The sequence below is a fragment of the Schistocerca nitens genome, chromosome 6 (genome assembly GCF_023898315.1).
Source record: "Schistocerca nitens isolate TAMUIC-IGC-003100 chromosome 6, iqSchNite1.1, whole genome shotgun sequence".
NCBI lineage: Eukaryota > Metazoa > Arthropoda > Insecta > Orthoptera > Acrididae > Schistocerca > Schistocerca nitens.
In genome coordinates, this window is record NC_064619.1 from 751,023,022 (window position 1) to 751,041,006 (window position 17,985).

At 42.4% G+C, this 17,985-nt stretch overlaps 1 protein-coding gene and 1 non-coding gene across 2 annotated transcripts in view; both read right to left on the reverse strand.

Moving 5' to 3' along the window:
- The window catches only part of LOC126263621 (ras-associated and pleckstrin homology domains-containing protein 1-like), a 453,221-nt gene that overhangs the window by 59,270 nt on the left and 375,966 nt on the right, over positions 1-17,985 (reverse strand). The window contains exon 10 of the mRNA XM_049960707.1: positions 8,104-8,485. Within this exon, the coding sequence (XP_049816664.1) occupies positions 8,104-8,485 (382 nt within the window). The remainder of the gene's footprint in view (positions 1-8,103; positions 8,486-17,985) is intronic.
- Trnap-cgg (transfer RNA proline (anticodon CGG)) lies at positions 14,593-14,667 on the reverse strand. The gene has a single exon. It is a non-coding gene; the product is annotated as a tRNA-Pro (tRNA).

Below are 17,985 nucleotides of genomic sequence, written 5' to 3' on the forward strand. Positions count from 1 at the left end.
GGCATGGAGAAACATATGAAATCGCTACAATTAAACGAGTATTTGTGGCCCTACAGGATCTTTGTCAAATTCTATGCAGAATCTACAGCTGAACCAGTTCCCATTTTAACCAGAATATACCATCAATACCTTGAACAAAAAACTGTGCTCAGTAGTTGGAAGACAGCACAGATCACAACAGTCTACCAGAAGGGTAGCAGATGTAATCTGCAAAATGACTATCCATCTCCCTTGACATCCATTTGTTGTAAAACCTTAGGATATATTCTGAGATCAAGTGTAATGAACACAACCAGAACTTTGGCAGAATGTCATTTAAATGTGTTAGATCAATCTTCAATTTAAGCATGAATCTGTATAATTTATATCTTTGTGATTGAAGTGCCACAGTTTTATGTAGCCTCCTTCTGTCTTTTATATATGCCTAACTGGTGAAATAAATGACTTTTGCTGCCATTCTGATCATAACTTACTCCTTTATTATTAAAAAGAACCAGTGTCCCATAAAAAGCGATAACAGTAGGTAAGGATTTTAATTATCAGTTGTGTTTATTGGCATCCTATTGGCTCATTCCTCCTTCAAAAGGAACGGTGAGTGCTGGGGTAAGACGTGGTTTCTATCTTCATTATTCATCTTTCTTTTGGACTTCATTGTGATGACAATTTGGAAGGTAGCTAGTAAAAAGGTTAAATTCAGTTTTTGTTTGTGGAGTAAACTGAAAAGTTACATTAATACTTTTGGATCAGACATATTTTCTGCTGTACGTAAAATACTTTAGTGCAAAATATGTCACCAGTCAGTGAATTACAAAAAGAAATATTTTATTTCTCAATGTATCATTACAGCCAAACACAAAAATGCACTTTCCAAGGCTACTGGCATGATAATTTCTTTGCTTCCAATGGCAATTGTAACATGGAGTTGAACATTGCAATTTGCATTTCACTTTTATTCATGTTAGGACCCACCCCCTCCTCCCCTCCTTGTGGAAACTACAGAATCCTACGTTAGGACAGTTTCTGGAATTTATACAGACGAATCAGTGCCGAGGGAGTCAAGTTTGAAAAAGTGTTACTTAAGTGAATGTCACAATAATCATCAAAGATAAAGCAAGAAATACAAAGATCCGGATTTCAATCAAAGTTAAGGGATCCTACGGGTTCCATTATTGCCAATGTTGTTGTTAGATCCTTCAGAAAGTGAATCAATAAAAACATTCTCACTTAAAACAGTGAGTTTATTTAGTAATTCATTACAATGACTGTGGCCTGAAGAAATTCAATACAACAATATATTATTGATATCAATATAATAGAGGGAAACATTCCACGTGGGAAAAATATATCTAAAAACAAAGATGATGTGACTTACCGAACGAAAGCGCTGGCAGGTCGATAGACACACAAACAAACACAAACACACACACAAAATTCAAGCTTTCGCAACAACCTGTTGCCTCATCAGGAAAGAGAGGAAGGAGAGGGAAAGACGAAAGGATGTGGGTTTTAAGGGAGAGGGTAAGGAGTCATTCCAATCCCGGGAGCGGAAAGACTTACCTTAGGGGGAAAAAAGGGACGGGTATACACTCGCACACACACACATATCCATCCACACATATACAGACACAAGCAGACATATTTAAAGACAAAGAGTTTGGGCAGAGATGTCGGTCGAGGCGGAAGTGAAGAGGCAAAGATGATGTTGAATGACAGGTGAGGTATGAGTGGCGGCAACTTGAAATTAGCGGAGATTGAGGCCTGGTGGGTAATGGGAAGAGAGGATATATTGAAGAGCAAGTTCCCATCTCCGGAGTTTGGATAGGTTGGTGTTGGTGGGAAGTATCCAGATAACCCGGACAGTGTAACACTGTGCCAAGATGTGCTGGCCGTGCACCAAGGCATGTTTAGCCACAGGGTGATCCTCATTACCAACAAACACTGTCTGCCTGTGTCCATTCATGCGAATGGACAGTTTGTTGCTGGTCATTCCCACATAGAATGCATCACAGTGTAGGCAGGTCAGTTGGTAAATCACGTGGGTGCTTTCACATGTGGCTCTGCCTTTGATCGTGTACACCTTCCGGGTTACAGCACTGGAGTAGGTGGTGGTGGGAGGGTGCATGGGACAGGTTTTACACCAGGGGCGGTTACAAGGATAGGAGCCAGAGGGTAGGGAAGGTGGTTTGGGGATTTCATAGGGATGAACTAACAGGTTACGAAGGTTAGGTGGACGGCGGAAAGACACTCTTGGTGGAGTGGGGAGGATTTCATGAAGGATGGATCTCATTTCAGGGCAGGATTTGAGGAAGTCGTATCGCTGCTGGAGAGCCACATTCAGAGTCTGGTCCAGTCCCGGAAAGTATCCTGTCACAAGTGGGGCACTTTTGTGGTTCTTCTGTGGGGGATTCTGAGTTCGAGGGGATGAGGAAGAGGCTCTGGTTATTTGCTTCTGTACCAGGTTGGGAGGGTAGTTGCGAGATGCGAAAGGTGTTGTCAGGTTGTTGGTGTAATGGTTCAGGGATTCCGGACTGGAGCAGATTCGTTTGCCACGAAGACCTAGGCTGTAGGGAAGGGACCGTTTGATGTGGAATGGGTGGCAGCTGTCATAATGCAGGTACTGTTGCTTGTTGGTGGGTTTGATGTGGACGGACGTGTGAAGCTGGCCATTGGACAGGTGGAGGTCAACGTCAAGGAAAGTGGCATGGAATTTGGAGTAGGACCAGATTAATCTGATGGAACCAAAGGAGTTGAGGTTGGAGAGGAAATTCTGAAGTTCTTCTTCACTGTGAGTCCAGATCATGAAGATGTCATCAATAAATCTGTACCAAACTTTGGGTTGGCAGGCCTGGGTAACCAAGAAGGCTTCCTCTAAGCGACCCATGAATAGGTTGGCGTATGAGGGGGCCATCCTGGTACCCATGGCTGTTCCCTTTAATTGTTGGTATGTCTGGCCTTCAAAAGTGAAGAAGTTGTGGGTCAGGATGAAGCTGGCTAAGGTGATGAGAAAAGAGGTTTTAGGTAGGGTGGCAGGTGATCGGCGTGAAAGGAAGTGCTAGTGTCTGTATATGTGTGGATGGATATGTGTTTGTGTGCGAGTGTATACGTGTCCTTTTTTCCCACGTGCAATGTTTCCCTCTATTATATTGATATCAGTAATTTGAACCCAACAATTACGTTTGTTATTGTCACTGTTGCATTTCGAAATCTTTCTGTCGTCTTATTTTCTCTTTGTGTCTTTGCCAGTAGTTTCACTTTGTATTCACCTTCTCCTTTTTACCGTAATCTGCTATACAATTTTATCCCGCCTATATATACTTAATAATACGTAAACCACTTCCAAACCATAACCAAAAAAATTTTTTTACCGCTTTCAACACTACCGCCGCTATAAAATCCACCATTTCTAGTTCACAAACAGTTCCTTTCACATTTTAAACAACCATTTCGGCTAGTTCTAATAACTTTCGCTTTATTTCCATTTCCATTTTTCCCACATCACTGATAATTTTTATCCGCTTCACACAGGTTTTAACGTCATTATTTCTTCGTCAGACAATTGTTAGCCTCATTTTCATAATCTGCCACCACAAAACCACTCCTTTTAATATATTACACACAGTTTTTTCGAAATTTTCCCGAATTTCTCCGTCCTTTAACGTGTTTTGGCGGCAACACAACCACCTAACCTTTGTGCACATCGTTGTCTACCAACCCAAGTCCAACATAGCCCAGCTGTAACCAACACCTTCTCACCTTTTTTCACACCAGATCTCCAGTTACTTTCCAGTCCACCTTTATCTCTCCCCATATATTTTTATTTTCATTTTCATTTCAGCCTCATGTTACACTTTCCACCTTCTAATACCATGTCACCCTCACAACACCCCCACAACGACCCCATTAAATTTTATTTACATTCCCTCCGCAAACATGCCTTCGCCCTAGCCAGATTACGCTCCCATATTCTATTTTCTCAGGCTTGTCTGACATTTGGCATTACCCCCAAAGACCTCACACTTAAAGTTCCCATCTCTGGCTGCAACCCTTCTTTTCATCAGTCCCTATACCAGTTCCAAACTGAACAATCCATTGCCCTCACCCACCTAATCCTTCACCTACACATCAACTCAGCCAATGAACACACCCGTCAACTCCCATCCTTAATAAAAGTCCTTAATCTTTCCTCTCCCACATCCACACCGACTGTTCAGAGCATCCTCCTACAGGCCAACCGTAAATTAGAACAGCATGCCACCCTCCACCTCAAAAAACTATCCAATCTCCTGGTTTCCCACTTCCGGAAAGGCAACTCACTCACCCTTCACAACCTTTCCAGCAAACCTCAACCTCCTCTCATTGCACACCAACCCAGTCTCTCCCATCTACTCAATCTCCCACTTCCAGCTCCACTCCCTCCAAAACCTCAAAATTCCAATCAACACAACCTGGAACCACAACGCCCTAATTCAGTAGTTAACCTTTCCTCCAAACCTCTCTCCCAATCCGAAACCTCTGTCCTATCCAAAGGCCTCACCTTCAGCCCCACTCCCAGATTCAACCAAACAGCCCTCGTCAAAGATTTACTGTCCTACACTCGTACTCTCTGCTGGAAATATCACTTTGCCACGAAGAAAAATGATCCTAATCCTACTCCTAATGATCCAACTCCCCAAGACACCATCCAAATTGAACCCTGCCTGGAACAGTTCCGTCCTCCGTCGAAGCAGGACCCACCTCCTCTTCCTCAAAATCACCCTCTCCAAACCTTCCAGGAATTTCTGACTTCCAGCCTTGCATCTCAATCCTTCTTAAAAACCCTTAATCCTACTCCCACCATCACCACTGCTGAAGCCCAGGCTATTCGTGATCTGAAGGTTGCCCGATCCATCGTCATTCTTCCGGCGGACAATGGTTCCACGACCGTGGTACTTGATCGTCGGGAGTATGTGGCTGAGGGACTGCGTCAGCTTTCAGACAACACCACATACAAAGTTTGCCATGGGTACCAGGATGGCCCCCTCGTACGCCAACCTATTCATGGGTCGCTTAGAGGAAGCCTTCTTGGTTACCCAGGCCTGCCAACCCAAAGTTTGGTACAGATTTATTGATGACATCTTCATGATCTGGACTCACAGTGAAGAAGAACTTCAGAATTTCCTCTCCAACCTCAACTCCTTTGGTTCCATCAGATTCACCTGGTCCTACTCCAAATTCCATGCCACTTTCCTTGACGTTGACCTCCACCTGTCCAATGGCCAGCTTCACACGTCCGTCCACATCAAACCCACCAACAAGCAACAGTACCTGCATTATGACAGCTGCCACCCATTCCACATCAAACGGTCCCTTCCCTACAGCCTAGGTCTTCGTGGCAAACGAATCTGCTCCAGTCCGGAATCCCTGAACCATTACACCAACAACCTGACAACACCTTTCGCATCTCGCAGCTACCCTCCCAACCTGGTACAGAAGCAAATAACCAGAGCCACTTCCTCATCCCCTCGAACCCAGAATCCCCCACAGAAGAACCACAAAAGTGCCCCACTTGTGACAGGATACGTTCCAGGACTGGACCAGACTCTGAATGTGGCTCTCCAGCAGGGATACGACTTCCTCAAATCCTGCCCTGAAATGAGATCCATCCTTCATGAAATCCTCCCCACTCCACCAAGAGTGTCTTTCCGCCGTCCACCTAACCTTCGTAACCTGTTAGTTCATCCCTATGAAATCCCCAAACCACCTTCCCTACCCTCTGGCTCCTATCCTTGTAACCGCCCCCGGTGTAAAACCTGTCCCATGCACCCTCCCACCACCACCTACTCCAGTCCTGTAACCCGGAAGGTGTACACGATCAAAGGCAGAGCCACATGTGAAAGCACCCACGTGATTTACTAACTGACCTGCCTACACTGTGATGCATTCTATGTGGGAATGACCAGCAACAAACTGTCCATTCGCATGAATGGACACAGGCAGACAGTGTTTGTTGGTAATGAGGATCACCCTGTGGCTAAACATGCCTTGGTGCACGGCCAGCACATCTTGGCACAGTGTTACACCGTCCGGGTTATCTGGATACTTCCCACCAACACCTACCTATCCGAACTCCGGAGATGGGAACTTGCTCTTCAATATATCCTCTCTTCCCGTTACCCACCAGGCCTCAACCTCCGCTAATTTCAAGTTGCCGCCACTCATACCTCACCTGTCACTCAACATCATCTTTGCCTCTTCACTTCCGCCTGGACTGACATTTCTGCCCAAACTCTTTGTCTTTAAATATGTCTGCTTGTGTCTGTATATGTGTGGATGGATATGTGTGTGTGTGCGCGAGTGTATACCTGTCCTTTTTCCCCCCTAAGGTAAGTCTTTACGCTCACGGGATTGGAATGACTCCTTGCCCTCTCCCTTAAAACCCACATCCTTTCGTCTTTCCCTCTCCTTCCCCTCTTTCCTGATGAGGCAACAGTTTGTTGCGAAAGCTTGAATTTTGTGTGTGTGTTTGTGTTTGTTTGTGTGTCTATCGACCTGCCAGCACTTTCGTTCGGTAAGTCACATCATCTTTGTTTTTAGATATACAACAATATATTATTTTTCACATCATATGCTGCACCTTATATAAAAAAGACTGCCACAATTTTAAAAGTGGCACTTCATGGGACCTGCATAGCACATGGGTTTTGACAGCGTGAAAGCGAGAAGAGATACAAAGCTCATTTTTGGATGTTGACAAATTAATTTCCAGTACTGAGCAGATCTTTTTGAAAGAATCATCAAATATTCAGAAATTTAAAGACATATTGCCAGTTATAGCTCCGCCCCCTCAATTTAGCATCACAAGATGGGGAACATGGATTTCAGAAGGAGACTACTACACTCGATGTGGTGCTCTCTGAAGAACAAGGTGCTGTGACAAAGTAGGTACCTCATGACAGAACCTCAACTAAGCACAGTTGCTACCAGACACGGCAATGAATGACAGACGTCAGCGTACTCACGGCCTCGAAAGATTCTGCACACCACTCTTGCCGGAGAAGAGCTTCGCTCGCCCACTCTGCAATTGTCGCCAAAAATGACAGCACTGTCTCACTACAGAGACAGCAGCACGAGAATTGTATCGGACAGAACCGTGTAGCAAAGATTACAGTCAACTGTACATGGACAGAAGAGACTATTATCCTGAACTGTATCGAGAAATACATTAGTGTTCAGGGACACAAACAGTACACATAGATGGATTGTTTGAAAACTGAGTATTTCATCTAATTCAAGCTATAATAAATTGAAATATATTTTGATCTAATATTCTGTGTGTGTTGTAATATCCATTCAGCCTCCTCCAAAGTAACTAACCGCCACAGTGCTGACGGTTGTTTTCTGGGATGGCACTTCAAATTACCCAAGCATAACTAAGCTGGTTATTGGTCTGAATGATGAATCATATTCAGCTGCAGCAGGTAAAAAACTTTCTGAATCGTCAGAAGTGAGAAATGGCTAACTCTCATTGTGGCAGAGTTCAGTTTCCTGCCACGAGTGAACTGTCAGCTTTGACAAACGAGGTAGCCTCTGACAAAGCCAGTGAAAATTACAGATGGTGTCGTGCAAAGATTGGAGAGTATGCGAGGGAAATGAGGTTCACTAGTTAGGGAAAAGTGTAAAATGGTGTCTTAAAAAATCCTGACGTTGACAGAAAAGCTACAAGGTGAAAATTATATTGCAGTAGAAATGGACCCTACCACTGCTTAATGTTTTCAATTTGCTCCAGTTACCTCCGTAGATGTCAGGAGGTTGTTTCTTCAGATGAAAAAATTATTATCTGATAGCACACTCAGCACAGCCCTCCACTCGCAACAATTGACAAAGAATAACTCGTGTCATCAGTGTGTCCGACACAGTGTCATGGCAGGAATGTTCTGTATCTTGTCCTAATTAATTAGTTAGACAAGGTAATGCTGCAGCAGTCCCATCTTTCTGCGACAAATGTGTGTGTCAGCTAAAAGTAGCAACACCCAAATCAAAAATGGTAAAATCGGACACGGTCCAGTTTTTTACTCGACTGTCAAAATCGTCACACTCCCAGCAGCGTGCCCGGCAGATACTCACTGCAGTAGGGCACAGCAGGCTGCCCCTTCTCCACGGCGAGGCGCTTGTGGAGGGCAGTGTTGTAGTGGCGCCTGAGGTGCGGCACGCTGGTGAACCACCGTACGCACAAGGGGCAGTGGTACGTCTTGGGCAGTCGGTGCGGCCTGGCGTCCCAGTAGTCGGGGGGTGGCGGTGGAGCCGCGTAGCCTTCCGGAGGTGGGTCCGCAGGGCACGGGGCCGCGTAGCTGTTCAGAGGTGGGCCCGCAGCGTACAGATCCGTGTGTCCGCTCGGAAGTCGGTCAGCCACGGGCGAGTCTTCCGGGGCCCGGACACTGAGGACGCGCGGCCCCCAGTAAGGTGGTGGCAACTTTCCCCTCTTCGTCAGCAAGTCTTCGAACTGCTGCTGGAAAAGGTGAAACCTGGGGTTTGCAGTCCTCCTACTGTACCCACAATATAACTTGGCACTTTTGGCTGAGGCTGCCAGGAGCCTAAATGTGTGTTCACCACCTAAAAACATGGGCTGTTGCTGGCAGTCTCATAGATGAGGTTGGCAAAAGAAAAAAAATCTGTACCGAGATGAGTTCATTCAACTTCCACATATTCCTCTGCTCCTATTTCGAAAGTGCCATGTTATATTATGTATATATTATTATTACTATCATCATCATCGTTATTAACAGTAGACACAACAAATGAGTTCACTATGTTAGATTTTTAATTGTATAACTAGTCCAACTGCACAATATATTAGTGGGTAATTTGTGGAAATCCTAGTAAAGTGGTTTTATGTAGTTGGGATGGATAGTTTTTCGAGACCCTTATTTTTCCAGTGCCCACTCAGAGCTTGTGGCACTGCTTGAAGTGTTCCATGAGCTGCTGGGACTACTTTCACCAGTTTACACCACAGTCACTGTAGCTCAGTTTTCGAGTCCTCGGGTCTTATAAGTTTTTCAATTCTTTTCTCACTGATTCTGCTGTCACTGGAGGTGGAAATGTCCACGATCTGCAGTTATTTTTGCTCCAAAATTGTGACGTTTGGTGTATCACATGTTCTGACATCCGATCTGAGGTTGAAAGTACCACAGTAAGTTGTTATTTCTGTTTTTGAGAACTTTTTCAGCGTTTGGTCCTTACTACAGGCAGAAGGTAACTTTGGCATAATTTCCAGTGGATTATTTGTACTACAGCATTGTGTCTCTGCTCATAATTGTCCTGAGCGGTCTTTTTGCATCAGCTCAAGATGTGGTGAATTGTTTCCTCAGCTCCTTTGCAGTCTTCACTTTTCTTGATTCTGGCTTTGATGGCTGTACTACTGATAACTTGGTTTTCTGCAGCAAAAATAAGTCCTTCAATTTTCCTCATTCATGGTTCTGCTGGCCAGCCAGGACCAGGTGCTTTCTTTATCTGTTTCACCTTCGATTTCCTCAAAAAATTGCACTCGTTCCATAGGTTGTCAGTCCAACATTAGAGTGCAGCTTTCTGGTATAGTGTCTTGGTTTCTTGTACTTTGAGATGCTTTCATTGTTGACTTCAATCAGTTATTATTATTGTTATTATTACTATTTTTATAGGTGTGATCAAATCCTATTAGATCACACAAAGCATCATTATTTAATTTTCTGTATTTCTTGTGGACGTCTTATTTTTTTCCATGAATTTTTTCTTTCAACAGTCCATTTTGTTTCCATTTACCGTACTTCATAGTTTAATTCCCAAGCTGCACTTGCAACCTGTTAATTTTTTGGCTGTATGATTTTCTCTCTGCCTTTCAAGGAATTTATATAGGCTGTTTCTACATCCTTTTTGAATTTCAGGGTGTAATTGTTCATCATTCTGTGCATGCTGAAATTTTGTGGGTAAGTACAAGGGCTGTTCAATAAAGAATTATCATAATTTTTTTATGGTCATAATTTCTCACGCTAAAATTTAATCTTATGATATTCTGTTAGCTTAATGTGCAACAAACACGCCGAAGTAGTTTCACTGTAGGGACTCCCGATTCCTGCCTGTGAGAGGCAGGCAGGGTCGGACATGTTAAGTATCGCCTACCGCTGCAATGGAGGTAACACGCGAGGAACAATATGCGGCTTTGAAATTCTGATTTCGTCTCAACAAATCTTCAGCTGAGGCCTATACAATGTCAGAGGAGGCCTATGGAGAGTCTGTTCTTCCCTACAGCACAGCTCGAAGATGGTTTAAAATGTTTAAAGAGGGGAGACAATCAAAGGAAGGTGGGCCTGGCGCTCCAGTTACTGCTCTTATGGAAGGAAACAACACCGCTGCTGTCACTGTGAGACAGGATCGACGAAGTACCTTAAGACCACTTTCTGAAATACTGAACATTTCATTGGGTGCCTACCACACGTTGATGACAGAAAAATTACAGATGACGACGTGTTTGTACGCGATGGGTTCCAAGACTGTTGATTCCTGAACAAAAGGAAATTCGCTTGCAGGTCTTCATAAAATTGATGTTAGAGGAAGATCCGGAGTTTCTTTCAAATGTAACCACTGTTGATGAAACTTGGCTACATCATTTTGATCCCGAGAGCAAACAGCAAAGCTCAGTGTGGAAATCTTCATTACCAACCCCCCCAAAAAGCAAAAGTGGTTGCCTCTGCTGGGAAACTTATGGTCATCTCAATCTTTGATATTCATGGAATGGTTTATCAGCATGTTGTACAACAACAGGTCATACTTATATCTCATTCAAAGTTAATCAGCCGGTACTTTCGCGAAACAGTCCCTCAAATACTCTTCAATGGTACCCAACTACCATACCAAAAAACAGTAAAAGACCTTGGAATAATCTTGGATGAACACCTAAACTGGGAAGAACAAACAGTCACAGCTTGCCGGAAATCGCTCTCCTCCCTACATGCAATTCAAAAATTTAGAAAAATATTTCCAACCCATGTGAAACAAAAATTAGTCCAAACACTAGTCTTGCCTAATCTTTACTACTGTGATGTAGTTGAACACGGCACAAATAGTGAAAATTCGAGATGCCTCGAGCTAGTGATGAATGCTTGCGTTAGATACGTATGCAATATACGGTTGTATGATCATATCAGTCCTTCATAATCCCAGCTAGGTTGGATACGCCCACATAAGGCACGCGATCTCCACACGATGTGCTTACTTCATCGATTTCTTACCCACTGGTGCCCCCTACTTATGTTCTCACATTAAACACCTATCATCATTCCACAACCGCAATACCTGATCGGATACGTCTAGCATCTTGGCTGTACCTTTACATAACACAAAATCTTTCTCCGTGTCATTCTCCATCTCAGCCATACGAATATGGAACGCGCTCCCCTGTGATCTGCGTCTTATCCAGAACCACTCAACATTCCAGAGGGAACTCAAGACTTACATATTAGGGACGGTATAGCCACCATTGTTGTGCCCCTCTCATCTCTTTCTTTCTCCTCTCCATCATAGCTTCGAATTTTACCATTCTATTTCTCTTTCTCTAACCTATCTACCTCGTCTATACCTCTTTCACCCCATTCTATCGTCTTATGTCTCTGCTTGATGAGAATAACTCACAAGCTGCACGAATATAACGAGAAAATTCCCAACTAGCAATAGGACTGACAATCATAAAAGAAAAATATGTTTACTTTCATATACATAGTCATTACTATTATTATTATTATTATTCTTGATTGTTATAATTATTTTTTGATTGTTATGATTATCATTGTACTACTTTTATAATCTCTATATTTTTCTTTAACATTAACACTGTATAACATGTTATATGCCCTTAATGTTCTGTAGAAACTGAAATTTGTTGAATCTGAGTATGCCTGGTTAGGTGTAAGAGAGGACCTGAAGGCCCTAATCTTACCAGGTAAAATAAATGCATAAATAAATAAATAAATAAACAGTAACTGGACAATACTACAGGGATGTCCTGAAACTGGGTGTATACGGGAACAAGGAAAAAAAATTCCCGGATATCCCATTTAAAAAATATGCTTTTTCCAGGGCGAAAATACACTTTTTCCGTGCTAAGCAACAGTAGGTGTTCCGTAGATTTTTTCCCTCCGAACTGTAAAACTTATCAATCCCTTGAATGGTTAATGTTTTATACACTGGCATAGAACTTCCCGGAAAAAAAAGGAGAGAGAGAAGACGGGGCAGAGAAGTTTTGGAAAGACTTTTAATGATAAAAAAGGAGATAAGTTTCGGAAAGACCTTTGATGTGCAGCAACATATACGCTGTATATTTTCGTATTACGAAAGTATAAATTTGAATTGCATCAAACACAGCGCATTAGTTTCCGGAGCGTTGAAATCGAGATTGCGATGTCCTTTTGTAAGCCAGTCGTATCTCATGCCACATGATCTCGCCAGCCGATAACAGCAGATATTCACAGCGTAGGACACGTGTTATAGTCAGCCAATAGCAAGATCACTGTTCCGTAGCGCGAACACACAAAGAGGAAAAGTTAACGGTTTACATTAATATACGAGGGCAGTTCAGAAAGTAACCTCCGATTGGTCACAGTGCGGGTTGTGGGGGGAGTAGCGACGCCATCTGTGCGTTCACGCACTCAACAGGTTAGTCGGCATCAAGCCGTGGTCGAGTGAACGTCGTACCTGCGCTAGTTTAGTTTTTGTGGCAGTTTGAAATGTGTGCTGCAATAGAAAACCCCGCCAAATGTGAAGTGCGTGCTGTCATAAGGTTTTTTACAGCCAAAGGATATTCTGCAGCAGCTATTCATCGTGAGCTTTGTGCCGTGTACGGACCAAGAGTTATGAGTGAAGGAGTTGTCCATGAATGGGTACGTTTATTTAAAAGTGGACGAGAAAACGTTCATGATGAAGAGAGGAGTGGTAGACCATCATTGGTGACTGACGAACTTGTTCGGACAGTTGATGCAAAAGTTCGTGAAAATCGACGTTTCTCAATGTCGGAGTTGTCTACTGGTTTTCCACAGATTTATAAGACTCTCTTGTACGAGATAGTGACGACGAAGAGCTCAAAGATGCGGTCACAGGCTGGCTCCAGGCACAAGCGGGTGATTTTTATGCAGAAGGAATTTCAAAGCTTGTGAAGAGATACGATAAGTGCCTCAATCGCTATGGAGACTATGTAGAAAAATAGTGCAAAGATGTAGTTGTAAGATGTATATATTAAAATATTTTTATTTAACTTGGTGTATTTTTTTAAATCAACCGGAGGTTACTTTCTGAACGGCCCTCGTATATAGTACAGCTACAAGAAAAGCTAAGCTTTCACATATAATATTGGTCTCTCAGATTAACAAGCTACAAAAGAAGCCAAGCTTTCACATGTAATATTGTCTTTTTTCATGTGTTATACTTTAAGAAACATCAAACAAATGTGCCAGTAAATTTAAAATTATTACATAAATGTCTGGTCTACTGGGCTCGAAATTCTTGTAAGTGGCTGGTCCTCACAGTGTTCAGTTTTAAACGCTCTGTGATTTAGAAATTCATCGCACTTCCTCACATGTAACATAATTCATCTTGCGTAAAAAGAAATTTACTTTGAAAGTAACGTTTTTCGAACCACCGTTCGCAATACTATCCGGAGACTGTCAGAAATAGGTTCGATTTAGCTGTTGCCAGAGAGCGCTAGAAAAATGGCATTATTGCGCGTGCGCAACTGCAGTGGTGTAGGAAGCCCGCATATTCGTATGTATAAAGCACTAAGAGAGCTTACATTACACCATACAAGAAACAGGACATCAGAGGCTACTCAAAGAGCATCGAAATTTCGTACACCATACTAAAACGAATAATTCGGCTTGAAGTGCACATTGGTTTTTTCCAGATTCACAATGAAGTAGGTCCCATCTTTTCAGTGTGGTTTTTGGGATGTAAATTATCTTGGAGTACCAATATTGTACGATCTCATTTTTGGTTCTTTCTTATGGCTTAATGCCATACATGGCAGAAGATGATAACGTGCACTTTAAATTCAGCAAACTATTGGAACTACAAATTTCTTTAGCAAACTTGCAAAAATAACTTCATTGTTTTGCAAGGCGAATAATGCTTGGCCGTCAATAACTTGGAAATAAAATAAAATCAGAAAACTGAAACTAATAATATATTTTTGCTCTCCGTAATTATGTGAATGTATTTTAATTCACTTGATAGCTCCCGGCCACAGAAATCCGTTTTGTTTTCATTTCACGTGGGATCTGGAAACGAAGAGGTAACAGCGAAATCACTTAACGCAAATACGGGTCATGTGGAGACTAACCCCCTCCCCACTACAACTCAGACAACTCTGCGCATGCGCGAATCTGGCAGCTACAGCGCACGAGAAAACTTTTTCTCGTTTGCATCTGGCTGCTTGCTGCTACTGCCGATACAGCTAACAGCCACACTTCAAGTAGCGGGAAGCGGAAGCAGGTACTGTCATACACAAGTCAACTGCGGATGCGTGTGAGCCCGCTGGCAACTGGTCAAACGAACCTAATGTGACCAGAAACTTCCTGGCTGGCAGATTAAAACTGTGTGCCCGACCGAGACTCGAACTCGGGACCTTTGCCTTCCGCGGGCAAGTGCTCTACCAACTGAGCTACCGAAGCACGACCCACGCCCGGTACTCACAGCTTTACTTCTGCCAGTACCTCGTCTCCTACCTTCCAAACTTTACAGAAGCTCTCCTGCGAACCATGCAGAACTAGCAGTCCTGAAAGAAAGGATATTGCGGAGACATGGCTTAGCCACAGCCACAGCCACAGCCACAGCCTTCGGTAGCTCAGTTGGTAGAGCACTTGCCCGCGAAAGGCAAAGGTCCCGAGTTCGAGTCTCGGTTGGGCACACAGTTTTAATCTGCCAGGAAGTTTCATATCAGCGCACACTCCGCTGCAGAGTGAAAATCTCATTCTAATGTGACCAGTTGTGACGTCACGCTCATAGCTAAGGCTTCTACAGGAGCTCTACTCATAGCAAGCAGTTTATAGTTACGAAGTATTACATAGTCTTCGCCCTACTTCCTTTGACATATTTTTGCTGCTTGCACAAGCGTGCAAGGTGTTTTGTTGTAAATGGCGCATTTCCTTTGCCACTGAAGTTTCATTTCTTTTTCCTTTCGTTTATATTTTATTCCTGCACTATCATTCTCCAGTAGCAGGATAGAGTAACATTCTTTGCTAGAGAATCAATTCTTACCAGTCAAAATTACAAAAATTTAACTGAAAGCTAAAACAATGAAAAATTCGCGGAATTCCGAAAAATTTCCAGGTTTTTCCCGGTTTTCTCGCCGATGAAAAAATTCCAGGATTTCTCGGGTCGCATACACCCTGGGAAAACACTGCAAGTGCATATCAAGTGCAACAGACCACATTTCGGTGAAGCAGGCTGGATGCGCGGTATATTGCGAATGCTGTTGCTGAATATCTCGCAAAAATCAATGTGAAGTGCATCCGTCACCCTCCCTGTAGTCTGGATTTAGCCCCTCTTGACTATTTTCTATTCCCTAACATGAAGAAACGCCTCCGTGGGAGGCATTATCAATCATCAGAAGCGGTGGTGAAGGCTGCCCCGAGGCGATTTTGAAAGACATCTCAAAAATGGTCTGTAGAATGTATTTGAAGACTGGCAGAAATGCTGCGACAAGTGCATTACATTCATGGGACACTACTTTGAGAAGGACCATCAAAATTATGAGGATGAGTAAAGGTATGATGTCAAAAAAATGATCATTCTTTATTGAACAGCCCTCATGTATTATTCCTTTGAGTCTTCAGTCTTCTTTTTCGTGTCTGCTGCAAGTTTTTGTAATTTTTCCGTTGTTTTCCAAGATTTTAGCCTGTACCCATCTTCTGTGTCCTTTGGACTGAGAATCTCTCTCACAATTTTGCAGGACACTTTCTACGTATGTTTTTATGTGAAATGTGTGATTGTCATTGGAAACATATCTTCTGATTTGACCATATTTTAGTATGTGTGGATGGACTTTTTTTTTTTTTTTTGGTAGATGCCGTGATTTCTTCTGTAGGCCACCTTCACTCTCCCAAAGGCAAATCCAATGTGCTATTTTTCTCCCCCATTAGGTTCAAGGGCCTCACCTAAGCCCTTGGAGTATGGGACTGCCTTGACTTGACAATACTGCGTAGTCAATGTTTCCATGTAGAATTTTTACTAAGGATATTTGCAAACCAACTTGTTTAGCACATTTTTTGAAGTTTTCCATCTGTTAGACCGTAGTAGTGTCAGGTCTGGTAATATAGTGATAAAGTGCTTGCCTCGAAACTGAGACATCATAAGAATGAATACTGCTCGAACGACAGAAATATTTCAGTCTGCCTTTAATCTAGCTTTCATCTCACAATGATATGAAGATTCTTCCGGAACAACATGTGGTTTGGATTCCCAGTAAAACTGTAATTTGCCTTTCCCTGGCGTGTGTACTCGGTAGGTTAGGGACTTGCAACTCACTAAAACTATGTCACTGAGCCACAATAAATTATTATTATTACTATATTGGTTTTGAATTTTCAACTCTTGTTCCCAATTTTAGATGACTTTTCCAGAATATGTTAAAGACAAGTTGGAGACAGACCATCACAAACAGATTACAGTTTTCATCAGGAAGGCATCAGAAATTTTGCCCAGGGACTTCAGTTTTGAACTTTGTTGGCAAGTGTTTCTTTAAATGGGTTAAGAGCTTTTGCATCTAGTCACTGTTCTTTATTTTCCATCTCCACTTCTCACAGAGGAGATTACACTGTCAGGTACAGGTTACTTCCAGCTGTCTCAGGAATAGGCCTGGTAACTTAAGTGATGCTACAGTACTATACACAACATATGGGCAGAACACTAACATACCACATTACACACATTGGTGTGTCACTTACAGTTGATGCTGTTTCTCACTTCTCAATCTGCATAGCTTACAAGCTTCCCATTCCCCTTCTTTGAGAGTCCATAGCTACCTTGATATCTGTTATCCATCTTCTATGTGGTTTACCTTGAATTTCGTTCATCCCACTGGGATTCACCTCTATTCATTCTACGTGACTGTACCATAGTAAGTCCTCCTTTTTATCAATAGCTTCAATTATATTTTCTTCCAGTTCGATCATTTTTTCAATTTTTCATTTCCTTGTGGTTTATATGGGTACTATATGCAACCAGTCACTTTATCGTACTTTTATACACATTTATTTTATCATTAACTACTTTTCGAGCCACGGCAGGCTCATCACAATATGGTGAAGTCAGAGGAATATTATATGTTGAACCACGTGCAGTTCTACACTATGGTCGTGGTAATGACACTGACTAAATCCACATAAATCACTAATGTAAATTACAGTTGCAGCTCATCATCCACAACCAATACAATTAGTGAAGTCTATATTTCTGATGTGGTTTTAAGTCAAGACCTCTGTTTATCTCCTGCAATTTATTTTCGCAGACAGGAGTCGATCTTTCCCTTTCTTTCTTTCTTTCTTATTTACCAGACTTTTGACTTGTGACATATGCTTTTTATTGTTGTTTACATATAATCTTTTTAGTTTTCTTAGTGATTTTATTACACCAAAGGACTGATTCTAATTCTCAAATAACATGTTTCCCTTGTCCAATCTTATTTTAATATCTTCTACTTACTTTCCGTTCATCTAATTATTTTAAAAAAAGAGAGAAAAACACACAGTACTAAAATTCACAGACTGTTTATCACCATTTACAATAACATGCTCAGTTTTCCTCGAATTCACTTTTAAACCCCAATCCTCATAGGAGAGAGTACAGTTTATCAACTACCAGTGACAGTAACTTCCCCACAAATGTAATGAACACTGCACACCAGTTTTAAAGAACAGGAGCCAATTAACAAACCTTTGCTAATCTGGAATTATACTGACAGCACATTACTAATTTTCGTTGTTCTGGTGC